At 33.0% G+C, this 17,580-nt stretch overlaps 3 protein-coding genes and 1 long non-coding RNA gene across 8 annotated transcripts in view; 1 reads left to right on the forward strand and 3 right to left on the reverse strand.

Annotated features, from left to right (window-relative positions):
* Nucleotides 1–5,191, reverse strand: part of LOC135125885 (RNA-splicing ligase RtcB homolog) — a 40,672-nt gene extending 35,481 nt beyond the window's left edge. The window contains exons 1-2 of the mRNA XM_064051626.1: nucleotides 4,419–5,191; nucleotides 39–674 (exon numbers count right to left, since the gene is read on the reverse strand). Coding sequence (XP_063907696.1) covers nucleotides 39–674; nucleotides 4,419–5,075 — 1,293 coding nt within the window. The 5' untranslated portion in view covers nucleotides 5,076–5,191. The remainder of the gene's footprint in view (nucleotides 1–38; nucleotides 675–4,418) is intronic.
* Nucleotides 5,192–5,619: 428 nt separating this feature from the next.
* On the reverse strand, nucleotides 5,620–7,621 carry LOC135125659 (putative tRNA pseudouridine synthase Pus10). The gene is made up of 7 exons (XM_064051310.1): nucleotides 7,323–7,621; nucleotides 7,014–7,272; nucleotides 6,827–6,966; nucleotides 6,472–6,785; nucleotides 6,215–6,412; nucleotides 5,941–6,167; nucleotides 5,620–5,892 (listed from the first exon to the last, which is right to left on the reverse strand). The coding sequence occupies exons 1-7, from the start codon at nucleotides 7,455–7,457 to the stop codon at nucleotides 5,699–5,701; spliced, it is 1,467 nt and encodes a 488-aa protein (XP_063907380.1). The 5' UTR covers nucleotides 7,458–7,621; the 3' UTR covers nucleotides 5,620–5,698.
* A 255-nt stretch (nucleotides 7,622–7,876) lies between these two features.
* Nucleotides 7,877–17,580, reverse strand: part of LOC135125887 (leupaxin) — a 52,690-nt gene continuing 42,986 nt past the window's right edge. For 4 of the 5 annotated variants that reach the window (XM_064051632.1, XM_064051631.1, XM_064051629.1 and 1 more), the window contains exons 5-8: nucleotides 17,216–17,396; nucleotides 10,818–11,192; nucleotides 10,533–10,763; nucleotides 7,877–8,543 (exon numbers count right to left, since the gene is read on the reverse strand). In XM_064051632.1, coding sequence (XP_063907702.1) covers nucleotides 8,277–8,543; nucleotides 10,533–10,763; nucleotides 10,818–11,192; nucleotides 17,216–17,396 — 1,054 coding nt within the window. In that variant the 3' untranslated portion in view covers nucleotides 7,877–8,276. Of the gene's footprint in view, nucleotides 8,544–10,251; nucleotides 10,460–10,532; nucleotides 10,764–10,817; nucleotides 11,193–17,215; nucleotides 17,397–17,580 lie in introns of those variants that run through there. The other variant, XM_064051633.1, reaches the window with a different exon arrangement.
* On the forward strand, nucleotides 14,293–14,866 carry LOC135125893 (uncharacterized). Its single transcript, XR_010279976.1, has 3 exons — nucleotides 14,293–14,380; nucleotides 14,601–14,732; nucleotides 14,783–14,866. It is a non-coding gene; the product is annotated as an uncharacterized LOC135125893 (long non-coding RNA).

Below are 17,580 nucleotides of genomic sequence, written 5' to 3' on the forward strand. Positions count from 1 at the left end.
AAATTAACATTTTCCAAAAAAATTACGCACCAACTTACCGCCCCATGACAAGTGGATCCAAAAGTTTCCAACATCCCCTGTTGAGTTCCGGTTAAAACATAGCTACAAGTACCCATAGTACCCCCAATTAAAACCGGCTGACCTGTCAACTGATAATCAACCGGAATCAAAGGGTGATGAGGAGGGAAAGCTCTAGTGGACCCTTTCCTGTGCACTAGAAGCGTCTTTGGCTTCCCATCAACAATATGTTCTTCAACTTTAGCTATATTGTGCGACACATCATAAATCACATGCATATCGAGGTCATCAGGAGCCATATTAAATTGTTTGGCGAAAGCTTGCCTACTCAAGAAGGTCATCGAGCTTCGATTGACCCATGCGAAGTTGGCTGCAGCCGCCATTGACTTCAAGTAATCTTGGCCTTCTTCGCTATTAATACGAGCGCATGCTAGCTGTCGATCGTTTGTTTCAATTTTGTCTCTTTTCATTGCTTTTTCCATTTGAACGAGAGCATCGGTGGCGACTTGATGACCAAAACCGCGACTTCCAGAATGAATCATGACACAAATTTGGCCCTTTTCTTCTATACCCATTTTGCAAGCCGCCCATTTGTCGAAGATTTCGTCGACGACTTGGATTTCGGCGTAGTGGTTGCCAGCACCTAGTGTACCCAACTATAACAGAAAAAAAAAAAACGGTATAAGTTAACACCATATTTATTTTTATTAGTTGAACTTTCGTGAAAATAAGTGTATGTAAGCAAATGAAAAATCGAAATATCGAGAAAGCAAAAATCGGAAAGTTGAAACATCAGAATATCAAAAAATCGAGAAATAGGAAAATTAAACATTTTAAAAATCGAAAAATTGAACAATCGAAAAATAGAAATTCGAAAAGTTGAAAAATCAAGAAATTGAAATGTTCAAAAATTCAGAAATCTAAAAATCGAAAAATTTTAAAAATCGAATAACCTAGATATCAAGGAACCGAATAACCGTGACGTCAAGAAATCGAAATATCAAAAAATTGTAAAATCGAGAAATTGAAAAATCGAAAAACGTAAAATTTAAAAAATCGAAAAACTGGAAAATAAAAAATTTTAAAAATTGGAACAGAAATATTGAAGAACCGAAAAATCAAGAAATCGAAAAATCTAAATATTAAAAAACTGAAAAATTAAAAAATTCAACAATCTGAACTTTATAAATCTAAAACTGAAAAATTGGAATATCGAAAAGCCAAAAAGTCAAAAAATCGAAAAACCTAGAAATCAAAAAATCGAAATATCGAAATATGTATTCAAAAAGTTAAACATCTAGAAATCGAAGCATCAAAAAATCGAGAAATGAAAAAGTCGAGAAGTCGAAAAATCAAGCTGAAATATATAATTGAAAAATTTGAAATTAAAAAAAAATCCATTAATTCAAAAATTGAACAGGCGAAAGTCGAGAAAGTGAAAGATTGAAAATATTCCAAAATTGAAATGACGAAAAACTGAAAAATCAAAAGATCGAAACATCGAAATACTCAAAAACTGAAACATCGAGAAAATGAGAAATGGAAAAGGCGAGAATACGAAAAATCGAAAAACTGAACAACAAAAAAATCTGAAACATCAAAATTTCGATAAATATAAAAATTAAAAAATCGAAAATTGGTAGATCTAAAAAACAAAAAACAAAAATTGAATAACCGGAAAATTAAAAATTTTAAAAACTGAAATATCGAGAGAGCAAAAAACGGAAAGTTGAAACATCGGAATATGTATAAATCGAGAAATAGAAAAACCAAAAATTTTAAAAATCGAAAGATTAAAATATCGAAAAATTTAAAAATCCAGAAATTAAAATTTTGAAAAATTGAGAAATCGAAAACTTGAAAAACCAAAAAACCTAAAAATCGAAAAGTCAAAAAATTTTAAAAATCGAATAACCTAGGTATCAAGGAACCAAATAAACGTGATGTCAAGAAATCGAAACATGAAAAAATTGTAAAATCGGGAAATTGAAAAAACGAAAAACGTAAAATTTAAAAAAATTGGAAAATTGGAAAATCAAAAATTTAAAAATTCGAAAAATCTAAAAATTAAAAAACTGAAAAATTAAAACATCGAAAAATTGAAGAATCGAAAAATTGAGAAATCCAAACAAAAAATTCGAAAAATTCAAAAATTCAACTATCTGAACATTAAAAATCGAAAAATTGAAAAACTGGGAAATCGAAAATTTAAAAAAGCAAAATCTGAAAAATCTCAAAATCGAAGAATCGAAAAACTGAAAAATTGAGGGATTGAAAAATTTCAAAACTTAAATGACGAAGAATTGGAATATCGAAACGCCGAAAAGTAAAAAATTGAAAAACCTAGAAATCAAAAAATCAAAATATTCAAAAAGTGAAACATTGAGAAATCGAAGCATAAAAAAATCGAGAAATAAAAAAGTCGAGAAGTCGAAAAATCGAACTGAAATAGGCCAAAATATGTAATTGAAAAATCTGAAATTAAAAAATTGAGAAATCGAAAATATTCCAAAATTGAAATGACGACAAACTGAAAAATCAAAAGAGCGAAAAATCGAAATACATATTCAAAAACTGAAACATTGAGGAATGGAAAAGTCGAAAAGTCAAAAAATCGAGAAACTGAACAATCAAAAAAACGAAACATCGAAATGTCAATAAATATAAAAATTGAAAAATCGAAAATTGAAAAAAACAAAAAATTGAATAATCGGAAAATCAAAAATGTTAAAAACCGCAAAATATAAAACCGAACGTCGAAAAATCGAGAAATCCAAACATCAACAAACTGAAAAATCTAAAATTTAAAATTCAAAAAATGAAGAACTCAAAAACCGGGAAATGGAGAAATCAAAACATCTAAAATTTTAAAAATTGAAAATTTAGAAAACGTCAAAAATTGTAAAATTGAAACATTTAAAAATTCAGCAGAAAATTGAAAAATCCCAACACTGAAATAACGAAAAATTGAGTATGTAATCGAAAAATTAAAAATCGAGATATTGAAAAACTGAAAAATTGAAGAATAAAAAAACTGAAAAATCTCAAAACTGAAATATCGAAAAACTGAGAAATCAAAAGTTGAAGAATTTGAACAGCCAAAAAATCGAAAAATTGTGATCTTTTCATTTATTTTTCAAAAATTTCGGTCTCTAGGAAAAAAATTCATAACGGATTCGTAAACCGCAAGTTCAGGACTTTGTTTCTTTTTAACATTTAAATAACATTTATTCGACAAAATTGTGTTATCATCAATTCTTGAGGGAATGCATGAACGGATAAATTTTGACTAACCATTCACCATGCTTCCCATAACCTTAAACGTGTGCAAGGTTTCAAAGCATTTATTTTGCAGTTGTACCAGTTGTTATGCAATTTTGATTTTTTTTTTCTAAAAATCTGGATATCTAGGGTAAAAATTCAACACATAAAATCTCAAATCACACATGCTGGAGTGTGTAATTCTATAATATTTAAAGAACGTTCATTCAGCAAAATTGTAAACGACGTAATCACTTGGGGGCATACACGGAAAAATTTCGATTAACGATTTATCAAAATATTTGTAAAATATCATAGCATTCGGTTTTGCAAGGTTCAAACTTAAATTGCAAAATGTTATACAATTTTGTTTTTTTTTCAAAAATTTGGATGTATAGGATAAAAACGCGACACATAATTCATAAACCACATGTGCAGGAGTATCTTATTTTACACAACTTAAATAATATTTACTAATGTAAATTTTAGGGATGACATTATCCTATTGTTGATACACAATATTCCTAATACAGATATAAAATTTGACAACAATCGATCCAATAGTTTCTGTTTAATAAAAATTCGGAAGACGGCAGACAGACAGGCGGTAACAAGACTTACTTTTTCGTACTCTAGGGGTCATGAAACGTCGAGAAAACATAATGTGGCCAGTCGTTCAATGGTCTCGATTTCAATACTTCCTTAGCTTATGCTCAGGAACGTAGATTTCCATTTTGTTGACGATTACAATTCAATACCAAATTTTGAATTTTTTGAGGGTTTTAAAATTTTATTCACTTATACTCCTGAATCTAATTTTTTAAGGTACAATGATCTATTCTAAAATCGTATTTTTTAAATAAAATTTTTTAAAGAAAACAAACAAAATTCTATGTTCTTTCAAACTAAAATACCCACAAGGCAACAGTGTTGCCAATTCGGGAACGCGGTGACGCCACATCACGAAGGAAATAAGCTAGAATAGCTCCTGTGTTGATACAAAAAGTTCAGTTCAACATAATCAAATTATACACTGTTATATCGACTGACTAATAAAATGATGTAGATGACCAATTTTTCTATTTTATTTTATTTAATATTTTATTTTTTATGAATAAATATAAAACAAAAAATCGTACCTGTGGTAGTCCCCGCTTTTTCGCCCGCATGCTAACTTTTGCAGGATCAGCATTCAACATCCTTCCATACTCTTCACAATGCTCTTTATCCTCTGCCCAAATGTACCCCTCACGCAACGACCAATCCATCCCCATTTCAAGCGCTTCCTCCAAATCTTTCGCATTCATAGGAATTATCCCCTTGGAACCCACTCCCACGGGGATATGATCAAACAAACTTTGCGCCAATTGTTCCTTCACGGGGAGGACATCCTTCTCAAACAAATTGGTCCGCAGAAGTCTCACACCACAATTAATGTCAAAACCGACACCTCCAGGGGAGACAATTGATTGTGGGTCATTAATATCAAAAGCTGCCATGTTTCCAATGGCAAAACCATAACCAGAGTGGACATCTGGTAGGCCAACGGACTTGCCAACAATTCCCGGTAAAGCAGCCACGTTGGCAATTTGTTTAACGCCGGGAAGGAAGCCCCCTACCATACCGGGCCGACAAGCGTTGCGAAGTTCATCTAACATCAGTTTTTCGAGGGTCTGGTTGACGTAGAAGACACCCTCTACGTTCATGTTAGGCTGGAAACCCTTCTTGATCCGCCAGCAGTAAGAGTTGATTTTTTCTAGGTATTCTAGTTCTTGGTTGTATTGTCTCACAACCATTTTGGAGTTTCTTGTTTGAAATTTTTCGAACTAACAATATTGTGCAATATACTAGAATGGAAATATTGTGGTTAATTATTAAACCGGCAGTTTGACATCTGTCAAAGTGAAAAATGACAATGAGCATGCGCACTGTGGTAATAAAGCCATTTTTAAAAAGGCAGGGGCGTAGTTAGAAGGGAACAACAGGTATTTTACAGTATTTCCACAACATATTTAATTTTCAAAAAAAAAGCCTGAACTGTGATGTGCACATAACAATGGGTATTTTCATTCACATTTATGGCGGCTTAAAATCTTTCGTTTTAAAAGTTTACTATGAAGTTTTTAAAAACATCTTGGCCATTTGACACAAAATTAATCACTTCAGGCCAAGAGCATGACAGCGTAGCTACTGAAACGTATCAACAAATTTTCAGTTTCATGGGGATAATACCGTATTAACTATACATTTAAATAAATTCTGTAGCCACAGTTCTTTGAATGATTTGACCAATTAAATCGTAACCAAAAAAACTAGAGGGACAAGTGAAAGCTCGACGAATTTTGTTTATTTTATTTATTCTTTTCCAAATAAATTACTACCAATAAGTATCCTGATAATTATGTACCTTCTATATACATTATATTACAACCTCTCCTTCCTCCGCTGCGCATGGTAATGTTGTCCGAAAATCGATCACGTCTAACGCCAAAATACCTGCTTTAGCCCTCATTATCTCTGACACGGACGGACTAGTTCGTCCCAAATCTCCATCAATAAATTCTCGAATGTTGAGTCCGTTTTCTATACATAATTCTAACTCAATTAAATTATCTGAAATACAAATTTTCAGATCAAAATCTTTTTGACTCATCAACAAACCTCTCAATTTAGTGGCTTTCATAAAATAAATTTTTTTCTTGCGAAGGTCGTATCGTCGATTTTGATGCAACATTCTAATTGGGAGTTTTTGGTTAACCATTAAGTTTGGGTACATATTGACAGCGTTTATGCACTGATCTAAATTTTTGAAGTCTTGAATTAGGCACAAGGCTTTGAACAAACGCGGACTCAAATTTTCTGAATCCATAGCTAGAGAAATGTCCTTCCTGCAATTTTAAATTAATTACTTTTATTTTTTAATGACAGGACTTACTTATTGTTTTGTTGTAGATTTGTCACACGGACTACTTTAGTCTTGTTAATGATTTTTTCAATTTTTTGACAAACGGAGCGAGGTATTTCTTCAAATTTGGGATCAAATAGCTGTAAATGGAAAGTTTTACCATTTCCTAAAACTCTCACAGATGGATCATCAAAACTGGAGGCTTGAAATGATACCTGTTTTATCTCTCTGAAAGTTAGATGTTGTAATTTTAACAAAATGATTGGTATGATTGGTAAATGGCTTACCCTACAACCTGCTTTACAGCTCTCACAATAATATTTTCTACACTATCACCTGCAGTATAATCAGCGAGATCATCTGGTATTTGCATTTGCAATAACTTTCTTGAATATTTACAGTAATTTCCTATAAGATGAATTGATTCTGAGAAAACCTTGAACTCTGCTAAATCCAAGCTGTAGAACGGTACTTTCGGAGGAATATTTACCATCTGTATAAATTTTTCATCCGGTACTGATTGCAATAACGTGGCAACAGAGTGTCTACTTGATGGGTGTACTAAATTATCCTTGACAAATTCTTGAACAAAAGCCACTTCCTAAACCATTTATTGAAAAAGCAAAACATTATTTCACTCACTTCATTCTCCAACTGATAACTAGTATAAAAGTGAAGAGTCAGCTTGGATGTGCGCGGATTACACTTTTTTCCCAGAAGCTTCGATAGCTTGTGTTCAACACATTGACGCCAAAAATGATTAATCTTTGTAACTGCCTCAACTAAAACACGATTTTTAATAAACCACAGATGCATGTTTCATACAAACCATTAAATGTCTCTGGAAACATTCTTTGTAAGTGTATTTTCATACTATGATCTCTTATAAGTACGCAAGCTGGAAAGGTTATATGTACTGTATACAATTGACACTTGTATTCTGCAATTTTCGAAATATCTTCATGTGTCATTATTTCCTCAATCAAGGGATCTTGGAAAAGACCTAAACAGACAGTACATGCGTTAGGCTTTTTTTTTTTGGACGGACGTTCCATTTCAAACTCTTCCATCGGAGACATATAACCAAACTAAAAATTTTGTCGAGTTGTGTTTTTAAACGTATTTAAAAAAAACTTACGTTAACCAAAGAAGTGCTGGGGAAGTCAAAACTTATCAAAGTTTTATCGCAACATAAATATCGGAGGGCGCAGCGCTGGCAACACCCTCGGTTTATGATTTCTTTGTATAGGAGGAGTTCTTGGTCCGAGGCCATGTTCAACCACCTATTGTTAAGGTGCAGTAATATTCACTAACGAAAGTGTTTTTGTGTCGATCTAATTTTTGTCGACATGGTTTTTGTCAAATTATTTGCTTGTTTTGTTTCATATTTACACTTTTTACAAGTAACCTAAAAATAAAGCCGTGCTCAAAAAATGGTTGCCAACATTACCACTACCAACCATACTATAGAAAAGTTACTAAATTACAACTCGAATTCAAAAACGCGCAAAAAATTGATTACACCTCTTTCTGTCGATTGAGAATGCAAATATTTATCAAACTGACAAATCAGTGTCTCAAAATCTAATTCTAGATAATTTACGACAGACGAAGAGAGGTGCAACACCCGTGACTTCCGTCTTAAAATCAGATTTGAAAGTTCACTAAACAGCGGGAAATTTAAACATTCCATATTCTTTGATCACTTTATTTCACACATTAAATATTACAATATTCTAAAATTAGTTCTCTTGTTATAAAATAATTACAGTACGAATTAACAACCAATAAAAATTATTAAAGTATAAAAAATAAAATGGCAACTTGTAAATTTTCAAAAATGCAAAATACAACAAGTGCATCATAACCTCATACGTGTTCTCTGTAAAATAAAATCAAAAGTTGAATAAGAAAATAAAGCAATAAAATATTTTTTAAATCTTAAGTTAATTGATTAAGCAAACCTACTAGAGTTATGTAAAACATTTAGATATTTGAATATGCTAAATAGAATTCCTCCACAACGTCTTGGTATAATATCAGAGGAAGCTTCCACCTCTAGCAAAAAAGAATAAAAGTGCAGAAAAAATAATTAACCAAAAAGCTTATCAAAACACGTATGGCAATATGGCTTATCGTTTTGTTCCTTAAAGGTGCCTTTATTTAACTGCTTCAAGCAAAAAGCACAAACGAAATGCTCGGGATGGAATTTTCTAAACATGGCGGTGATGCATCTTCCGGAAATGGGCTTATGGCAACCGGCACAAAGAGAGCCACGTTTTAGGTGGTAGTGGGTTTCGCAGTAGGGCTGTCCTTCGTGGTCGAAGAAAGAGCCGCCTATGAAGGGTTGGCGGCAGTCCTGAAAATGGAGCAAAGATTAAAACATACGTAACAGAAGATAACAAGTTGACAAACATAAAAAATGAAATATAACTTTATTGAATTTTTGTATGTCAAAATTTGAATTCCAGACATTGAAATTGAAAATTTTTCGAAAATAAATAGAAAACATATTAAAAATACGTATATTCGGGATTATATTTAAACAAGTTAAAAGTTCATTAGGTTCACAGTCGAACTTGAGCTCGAATTATGTACGTGACACCATTAAACAGGAAAACTTCGGGAGGACAATTATGAAAACATATATTTCGCCTGTTTTATGAAGTCTGCATCTGGAAGCGCCAAATTTATGACATATGGTAAAATTATATATGCGATGTGACACTAACAAAATAAATAAATAATAATAATAACAAATCAGAGAAAAAATCGGACATAGTAGCTCTAAAGATTGACGCCAATATTGTCGATAATTTTATAAAGAAAATTAAATTCTATGCAGCACACTTATAACAGATTAGAAATGACAAAATATATTTATTTAATTTTGTCAAATTTTTTTTATATTTCCAGTAATCTTTGAAAAAAGGTTTTTTGATAAAAGGTTGCGGTAGACACCTTACGTTTAAACAATACCTTGGTTTGCATAAGAATCAATGTCGTGGTATGTCACGCCACCAAGGTCAACCTATCATTTAAGTTTTTGTGTTCAGCAGTTAGAAATCAGCAGAACACAAGGATTCCTTTAATAACAGAAAAAAAAAAATTAAAGTGGCCATAAGAAGAAAAATATGTATTTATTATTCTGAGATCTAGCTGGCAACAATGTATTACGTGGTATCAAAAATGTAAGTTTAATGCTTGGAAAACACAGTACGGTTAAATTTTCGAAAAAAACAATTTTACTGCAAATATGGAAAGACTCCTGAAAATATTAACGGAAGTGGAGTGTCGTTTATGAGACTTAAACTCTAATTAAAAACTACCACACGTATGTATGTCCTAGTATGGTTTGCTGAGTGAAAGTGTGTGTAAAATATTTTCGAAAAATAAACTTTCATCTCATTTAGCTGTCCTTGTCTAACGCATTCGACACACGATTAAACGCATGCTTCATGTCATAAATTTGGCTCCACTCCAGCGCAAACACCCTTAATAAACCCAAACTTGGAGGCAGACAATAAAACTAGTTGAAAACGGAAACTTTTCTGAAAACCCATGAAAAATGAAGCGTTTATTTATTTACACGTGCGTTTGGACAATATTTACAAACAATCCATTTTCAACAAGTCCGTGCGCGTCTCCGCCGTTCCAGTTTGAATTATGGTGAGATTCATGCCACAATAAAACGTCAAAATAAAAAAAATGCCTGTGTTAATGTCAAAATCGTAATTGAGCTGTCTTGTTTTCATCGCCATAAAGCAACTAAAGGCGAAGTAATCGAAAAGCAAATAAATTTCAATTTTGGCATCTACTGACTGCAATCAAGGCCATCGATCTAAACAAAGTGCATAACTAGAACGAGACGCCCCCCTTCCCGTTTCCAAATTGCCTATAAATTTGTCCTATATATTCGTGTAGGTGCACAACCTATAAATAATCGCGACCGAAATATGATGTGTGGCAACAAACTGACCCAATAAACACGGCCTCACCTGAGCAACAACGCAGCGCTAATGAGCGCGCAGAAAATCGCCCAGAGTTCTTTGTTTACTGTGTTCGTGTTTTTATTTTTTGTGTTTTTTTTATTAATAAACTTTATTATTCAATATAATACAAATAACTTTATACAAGACTTAAAGTATAGTAAGGGTAGTGTAAAAGCTTTTATTTTTATTCGTCTTCTTCGTCCTCCCTCCCGATGCACGTAGGGCACACCGGTTTGCCTTCGACTGCATAAAACGACTTTCCTTGAACTGGCAACTTGCAATCCTATGGTTTGATATTTTAAAACCCATCATCTCCCTGTTGCTCCCCTTTCTCTTCCACCCCCTATTATACTTACCCTGCAAACGAAACAATCAGGGTGCCACTGTGCATTCAAGGCTGAAATATAGTTCTCCATGATCGCCCTATTGCAAGCCCCGCACTTGGGGGCAAACATATCGAAATAGTCGTCCCTGCAATAGGGCTTCCCCTCCCTCTCGTGGAACCCCTCCTCCCCGAACTGTTTGCCGCATTGGGCGCAGAAGAAGTGCTCCATGTGCCAGGTCTTCTCTAGCGCGGTAACGCATTTCTGCAATCAGACTGGTCATAACCCGCCTCTCCCGAGAGACTGACTCCCACATACGTCCAGAATGGGCCCGTTGCAGTACGCGCACCTAGGGCTGAATAGGTTGTGGTAATCTGGCTCGCAGTAGGGCTTTCCGTCCCTCTCGAAGAAGTTCCTCGTTCCAAGCTCCTGGGTGCAATGGGCGCAGGTGAAGTGCTCCGGGTGCCACGTCTTGCCCAACGCGGTTATGACCTGGCCCACAATCGGTTTGTCGCAGGCGCTGCAGCAACCCTTCTGGCTCGTGTTGACTCCTTGTCTACTCATGTCTGCTTGTAAGTTGCCAAGCATAGAATCAAGGTTCTGCTTGGGGGCGGCGCTGCTCTGCGTGGCCTTGGTGGGACGCGCGTACTGAGAATCGGTGACGGTCTGGTGCTGGGGCTGGCCCTGGTTCACCTGCGAACAAATCGGTTATAACCGAAAAAAGAAGGTGCGAGGTTTCGGGTTACTTGGCGAAGGTGCGGTTGGACGGCGACTGTGCCGCGACGGGCTTTTTCACGATCAAGTAGGCTTTGATCCCCACTCTTTTCGCCCGAAAATACGGGAATCTATTTGTGGAATTGTGAAACTTATTATGTCACAGTGTTTCGTTACGAAGAGGAGGATGGGAAAACGACGACGATGCATTTATGTTTTGGTTTTTGGGAGGGAAATTATTATTATTTTAATTAGATCACGGTTAAATGTGTGTGAGAAAATACGCCCACGGCGGGCCGCCTGACCACCGGAATCGGCGGACTTCGGGTGGTAGGGGAGTTTTCATTCTTATTGTTATTTATAACGTTTTCGGTTATTTTTAAGCTTACGCAGTACAAGTATTGTTATCGAGAGAGAAAATGCTCGGAATTTTTTCCTACACGTTGGAACGGAAACCCAGGAGCGGACTAAAATTTCCAAAATTTATAACAACAAAAATCAACCACAATATAATTATTAAAAATTCAGAATGTTGAGTGTGAATATGCAGTCCGACTTAAACGAATGAACCGACCGAGTAACAAGCATGTTTTTGTTTCAAAATACATAAATACCGCTACTTACACAGATATTATGTTATTATCCTGAATGTTAAGAACACATTAAATCATCCTTCAAGTCAAGAATTGTACAGAAAGTTACGAAATCTTCGCTCTACTAGCAAATTCGTGACAAAACAACATAAATTATCAGAACATTTTGTGTTTTCACTTACTAAGTCGGAAAAAATCTATCGTATTTTTTAGGCGATCCACCACTTCGTGATTACAGTTGATGACGCAATAAATATCCTTACAAGCAACTCAAGATAACGTACGAATGGAATAACAATTTTAATGTTGTTAGTGACGCAAATGCGTCAAAATAAATTTCATATAACGCCACGAAAATCAAGAAATTTTATTTCTTAAATATAAACAATGTTTTTGGTACCTGACATCGTTTACAATACAGTTCTATGTAACCTGTTATTTTCAAAATTCTGCAGACTTGCGACGTTTACTGATTGATCTTCAATATGTGAATAGAATATAATATATACAATTTCAATCAAAGGCTAGTGTTAGTAAACATTTCATTTACTTTGATTAGCATAAGGTTTATTGTACTGAAAGGTGAAGGAACAGTCCTTTCTATTAGCAAATTTTGTATTAACAATTCTCAACTACAGCGAATCTGCAATACCCTTCAACTATTGTTATGATTCTTACTTTATTCTAAAATATTGCGTTGAAAACGGTATCAAACCTTTTTGCATATATTATAATGGATCTACAATAATGTTAATGTAAATAAAATCAATTAATTTAAGAATTATTGATAGCAGTAACTTTGTTCAAGGAGATTTAAAAGAATTCCCTAAAACATTTGGATTGAATGAACTTAAAAAAGGTTATTTTCCACATTTCTTCAATACAACAGAAAATCAGAACTATATTGGAAAAATACCAAATACAAAATACTATGGTGTTAATTCTATGAAAATAAAAGAAAGGCAAGAGTTTTTAGATTGGCATAAACAAAAAAGAAAAGAAAACTATCTGTTTAATTTTAAAAAAGAACTTTATGATTATTGTAATTCTGATGTAGATATATTAAGAAGAGGATGTCTTAAATTAAAAAACAATTTCTAGAAATAGCTAACATAGATCCTTTTAGATACATTACCATTGCTGGTGTTTGTATGGCTATATATAGATCAAAATATATTAAGAAAGATACAATTGCAGTTGTTGATAATCTGAAAAAAGATCAATATTCTCAACAATCAATTTCTTGGTTGAATAGTTTTCATAATCCAAATATAAAACATGCATTAAATGATGGTGAAATGAAAATATGTGGATCAAAAGTTGATGACTTTGATGAAAAAACTAATACAGTCTATCAATATCACGGTTGTTTTTGGCATGGTTGTACAAAATGTTATAGTTCAGATTTTATTAATAATAATAAGAATAAAACAAAAGCTGGTTATAATTTAATAGAAATGTGGGAATACAATTAGACTAAAAAAAAGAAATTAAAGAACTTAATCCTAGAAATGCATTCTTTGAGGGAAGAACTAATGCAACAAAATTGAAAGTTAAGGGAAAGAAAATGAAATATGTAGATATTTGTAGTTTATATCCAACAGTACAATGTTATGATTGATGATTATCCAGTTGGACATCCTACTAAAATATTCAAACCTCCTATGTATAATTCAAATTGGTATGGTTTAATGAAATGTGCAATTTTACCACCAAGAGGTTTGTATCACCCCGTTTTACCTGTTAAAAATAAATTCAAATCTGGTGATGAAAAACTAACATTTCCACTATGTCAATTGTGTGCAAAATTAAATAATTCGTGGACGACGTCCACTCATAAGGGCCGAAGGCCGAATCAAAAATATATATGTGCTCGTACAGAATCTCAAAGAATTATCAGATGAGCCTGGTGTACAAACGAAGTAAAAAAAGCAATTGAAAAAGGATACAAAATAATAACTATTGATGAAGTTTGGCATTTTGAAAAAAAATCGAGTTATTTGTTTAAAGGATTTGTAAAAGCATTTAAGAAAATAAAATTAGAGACAAGTGAATGGAGAAATGATGTTGAATCAGAAAAAGAATATAGAAAAGTCGTAAAAGAAAATCTAGTAAAATTACTTACATTATTGCTTTTCACATTTATTGCTTTTGGATTCCTTGACAAATGTTGACAATTGACATTTCGGTAAGGTAATATTATTACCCTACCGATTTTACATACAGGATACAGTTATGACTTTTCTACCAGCCAACTTTTATGAATGTAAACAGGCACTCAACAGACAGAAACCGGTAAACATGTTAATAATACATTAATACAAGTACATTTCTTTCTATCTCATTTTATTTTGTTCTTTCAAACAAGTATAGGTATTTAAGATAGATTAAGAAATTCATCATTTAATTTTCTTTAAGTCAACACTTGTTATCTATTATTACAAACACTATTATAATTTTGTTATTCATTTTCCTTTGTTTCACAACCGTGTTTAGACGCATACTACGAGAACTGTTCGTAAAGTCAGTTATTGAAGACTCAAGTCCATAACAATTGAAATTATTGCATTCCAGGTATATTATTTTATTAATAATGATATTATTCTATTAATTTCATTTTATGTTTTTTTATCAAATTGAGGTAAGCAATACCACTAGATAAAAAATTACGCCAAATTAATCGAGACTATTATTTATCAGCCTCATTTTAAATCAAATCTTTTTTATATTTGCTTATCATGAAGCTTACAATACACCAGTTTAATCCAAAAATTCGGTTATTTAAATTACTCAGGCAGAGGTTGGAGCAGTCAAATGAGAGGACGATAAAACTACACATTAACGATCTACTCAACTTCAACATTCAATTTTACAAAGTGTCAGAATGCGAACGGTTCAAAAGGGCCCTCGGGGATTTGGATCCAGAGTAAGAATAAACACTTTTGATTTTATGTTGTTTTATTATTGGAAATTTAGGGAAAGTTCCACCGATTCAGAGGGGCCGCCGCGGAATGGAGCTGGAGTTTAATTATATTAGGGGTATTATTATTTTGTATGCCAATTAATTGAATAAATTATTTTTTTCTTAAAATATTTTAATATTTTTAATAAATTGTCCCCTAAAAACGTGTTGTGTGCGGAAGTGGCCCAATAGAAAAACAGGGCAAAAAAGTGAATTTTCACTTTTAACAAAGGTACCTTGAAAAATGGGGTAAATTTGGTAAAACAATGGTGTGTGCTGAACAAGCCCATATAGTTTTGCTTTTTTCAACATACCTTTGAAAACAAGGTCAAAATCTTTAAAAAAACAAAGTGTTCTGAAGGGTCCTAACAGGAAAAGTCTTAAACACAAGGCAAAATTCCTAATTTTGATTGTTTTGAAAGGGAACTTTGTTTGGACGAAACCGTATTCTTGTTTGGAAAAGCGGCGTATTTTCCTTGAAATGTTGACTTTTTTGAATGGGTGCGTTTGGAAAAAACAGGGGAAAATGATTAAAAAAACAAAGTGTTCTGAAGGGACAAAATCATTAAAAAAACAAAGTTTTTCTGAAGGGGCAAAATCATTAAAAAAAAAAACAAAGTGTTCTGAAGGGGCCGTATTAGTAGTCCTATTACTTTATGTTTTTAAGCTGTCCACTCTCTTTTATGTTCCAATACCAAGTTTAGGGTAATTTTTGCGAAGAAGTACATAAAAAATACGAGTCACACATCATGGGTATAAACCCCGCACTATGACCAACTTCATCTCTATACGCTCCATGGCGATGCTCAAATTATAAAAATTAAAACCAATCAAAACACACCTATTTTTATAAATGGTAACTAGAATTTGCAAAATGTGCGAGGATGAATGTAATTATGATGTCTTTCTGGCTGTTGCTTTTTCCACTTCAGTCAATATTGTTATTTTTTAGAAGTGGACAAATAATTCACTTCAAAAAATGCAATAAACAAACAAGTTTAAAAATTAACAAAAACTTCAAATGCCAGTTAGTCCATCGAAGAAACACTTTTTTAAATACTGTGTATTTAGTATTAAGTAATTATTGATTTGGCACTGTAAAACAACTGTGAAACGAAAAATAATTACATGATTCTTTTTAAGATAAACAACTATTTAACACTAAATAAAACTACATAAATTAGAAATACTTTTGGCTTTAAAGAAAATTACATGTTACTATATGATAAATCAAAAAGAACTATTTGGAACAGGACAAATGGCATAAACATATAGTTGTTATAAAGATAGTGGACATATAAAATATACAACTTAAAGTATTCCTCGTCTAAACATTCAGAATGTGACGTTCTTTTGTAAGCAGTTGCATGTGTGTTCAGTTATTTTCATACATGTAACAAATACATAGAAACATTTTTTGACTTCAGAGTAATCCCACGTTTATACTGAAAAATCACTAGCACATTTATACCACCAAAACCGTGAACTAAAATTTTCGCAATCTTTCGAACTATTTATTAGCTTCGATTTGCTATTTTTATATCGGTCTAGAGTTTTAAAAAATGCTACAGCAACGTTTGAAAATATCGTTTTCTAGACTTTTACGTGACAGACTCAAAACCGCTTTTCTCTATATTATTATAAAACCACTTAAAATATAAAAATGATTTTTTGGCAATTATTAGTACACGCTTATAGTCAGTTTGCAAGTAATGCCAAGGCAATATTTTGAAAGAGATAACAGCTGTCGTTTAGAAATGCGTTTTACATTAAAGTTTGGATGAATTCATAACATACACAATTAAGAAATACACATAAATAGGGGATTAGGTAGTGGAGACATAGACGTATATCTCTGTCTTTTATTTTCGTGCATATTTTGGTAACTTTTTTGGCAGGAAATGTTTTGTGTCACTATGATCGCACTTCCCACATACCCTATTATATGCATCTAGTGCCATACTTAGAATGCCAAAATTACTGCTGTCATCTGTTGAATAATGTACCAACGGAACTTTTGAAATAAAAAAATTACAGATATCAGACTTTGGCGCTATTGCTATTTTACTGAATCTTAAAAAAACTTGAGTTTATTTTAATTAAAAGTACCCTGAAAAGATTTCCTCAGTCCGCTCCTGTAGTTTTAAGAGTACGATTATTATCAATTTCTTCATATAACATACGACATTGTTTACATCTGTTTTTTTATTTACTGTGATTCATATAAACCAAACTCCCCATTACTCACACATTACCTGAATTTCGATTTTCAACCTCCGTGAACTTTTATCTTAATTGTTTCCCTTCTTTTACAAAGAAAACTTCCGCAGGTAAACCGCAAATCAAACATTGAACCATTTACACCTTAAACGCCCGATAAAACCTCACTTACAAGTAAATCAATCAAATTTCCGATGACAGCTTCGCGATAACATTTTTCCACTTACCTTAATTCCTGACAGACTCGCCATCAAGTAGTCGAGTTCCCTCGTAGCCGAAGAGGCTGCGGGTGCCGTCGAAGTGGTGACATGAGACGAAATCAATTCGGTTTCACCGGGATAGCCCGTTTCGGTTTTGGTTTCTTTAACCGTTATGGTGACCTTTTTCGGGCCGGTGTATATCACATCGCTGAAAGAGCGAAACATCAAAGTAACTTATTGCAAGCAGCTTTAAAAAAATAATAAACATTAAGCGATTGTCCAAGAGTTTGACTCATAGTTGGGCGAGACTCCGAACGGGTAATTTACGATTTGCTGTTTAATACGCGGTCGATGAACTAAAGAAAAACTATAAATTTAATTATATTTTCATA

The sequence above is a fragment of the Zophobas morio genome, unplaced genomic scaffold, assembly GCF_036711695.1.
Source record: "Zophobas morio isolate AGI-343-1 ecotype UQ-CSIRO unplaced genomic scaffold, CSIRO_AGI_Zmor_V1 ptg000009l, whole genome shotgun sequence".
NCBI classification, from domain to species: Eukaryota; Metazoa; Arthropoda; class Insecta; order Coleoptera; family Tenebrionidae; genus Zophobas; species Zophobas morio.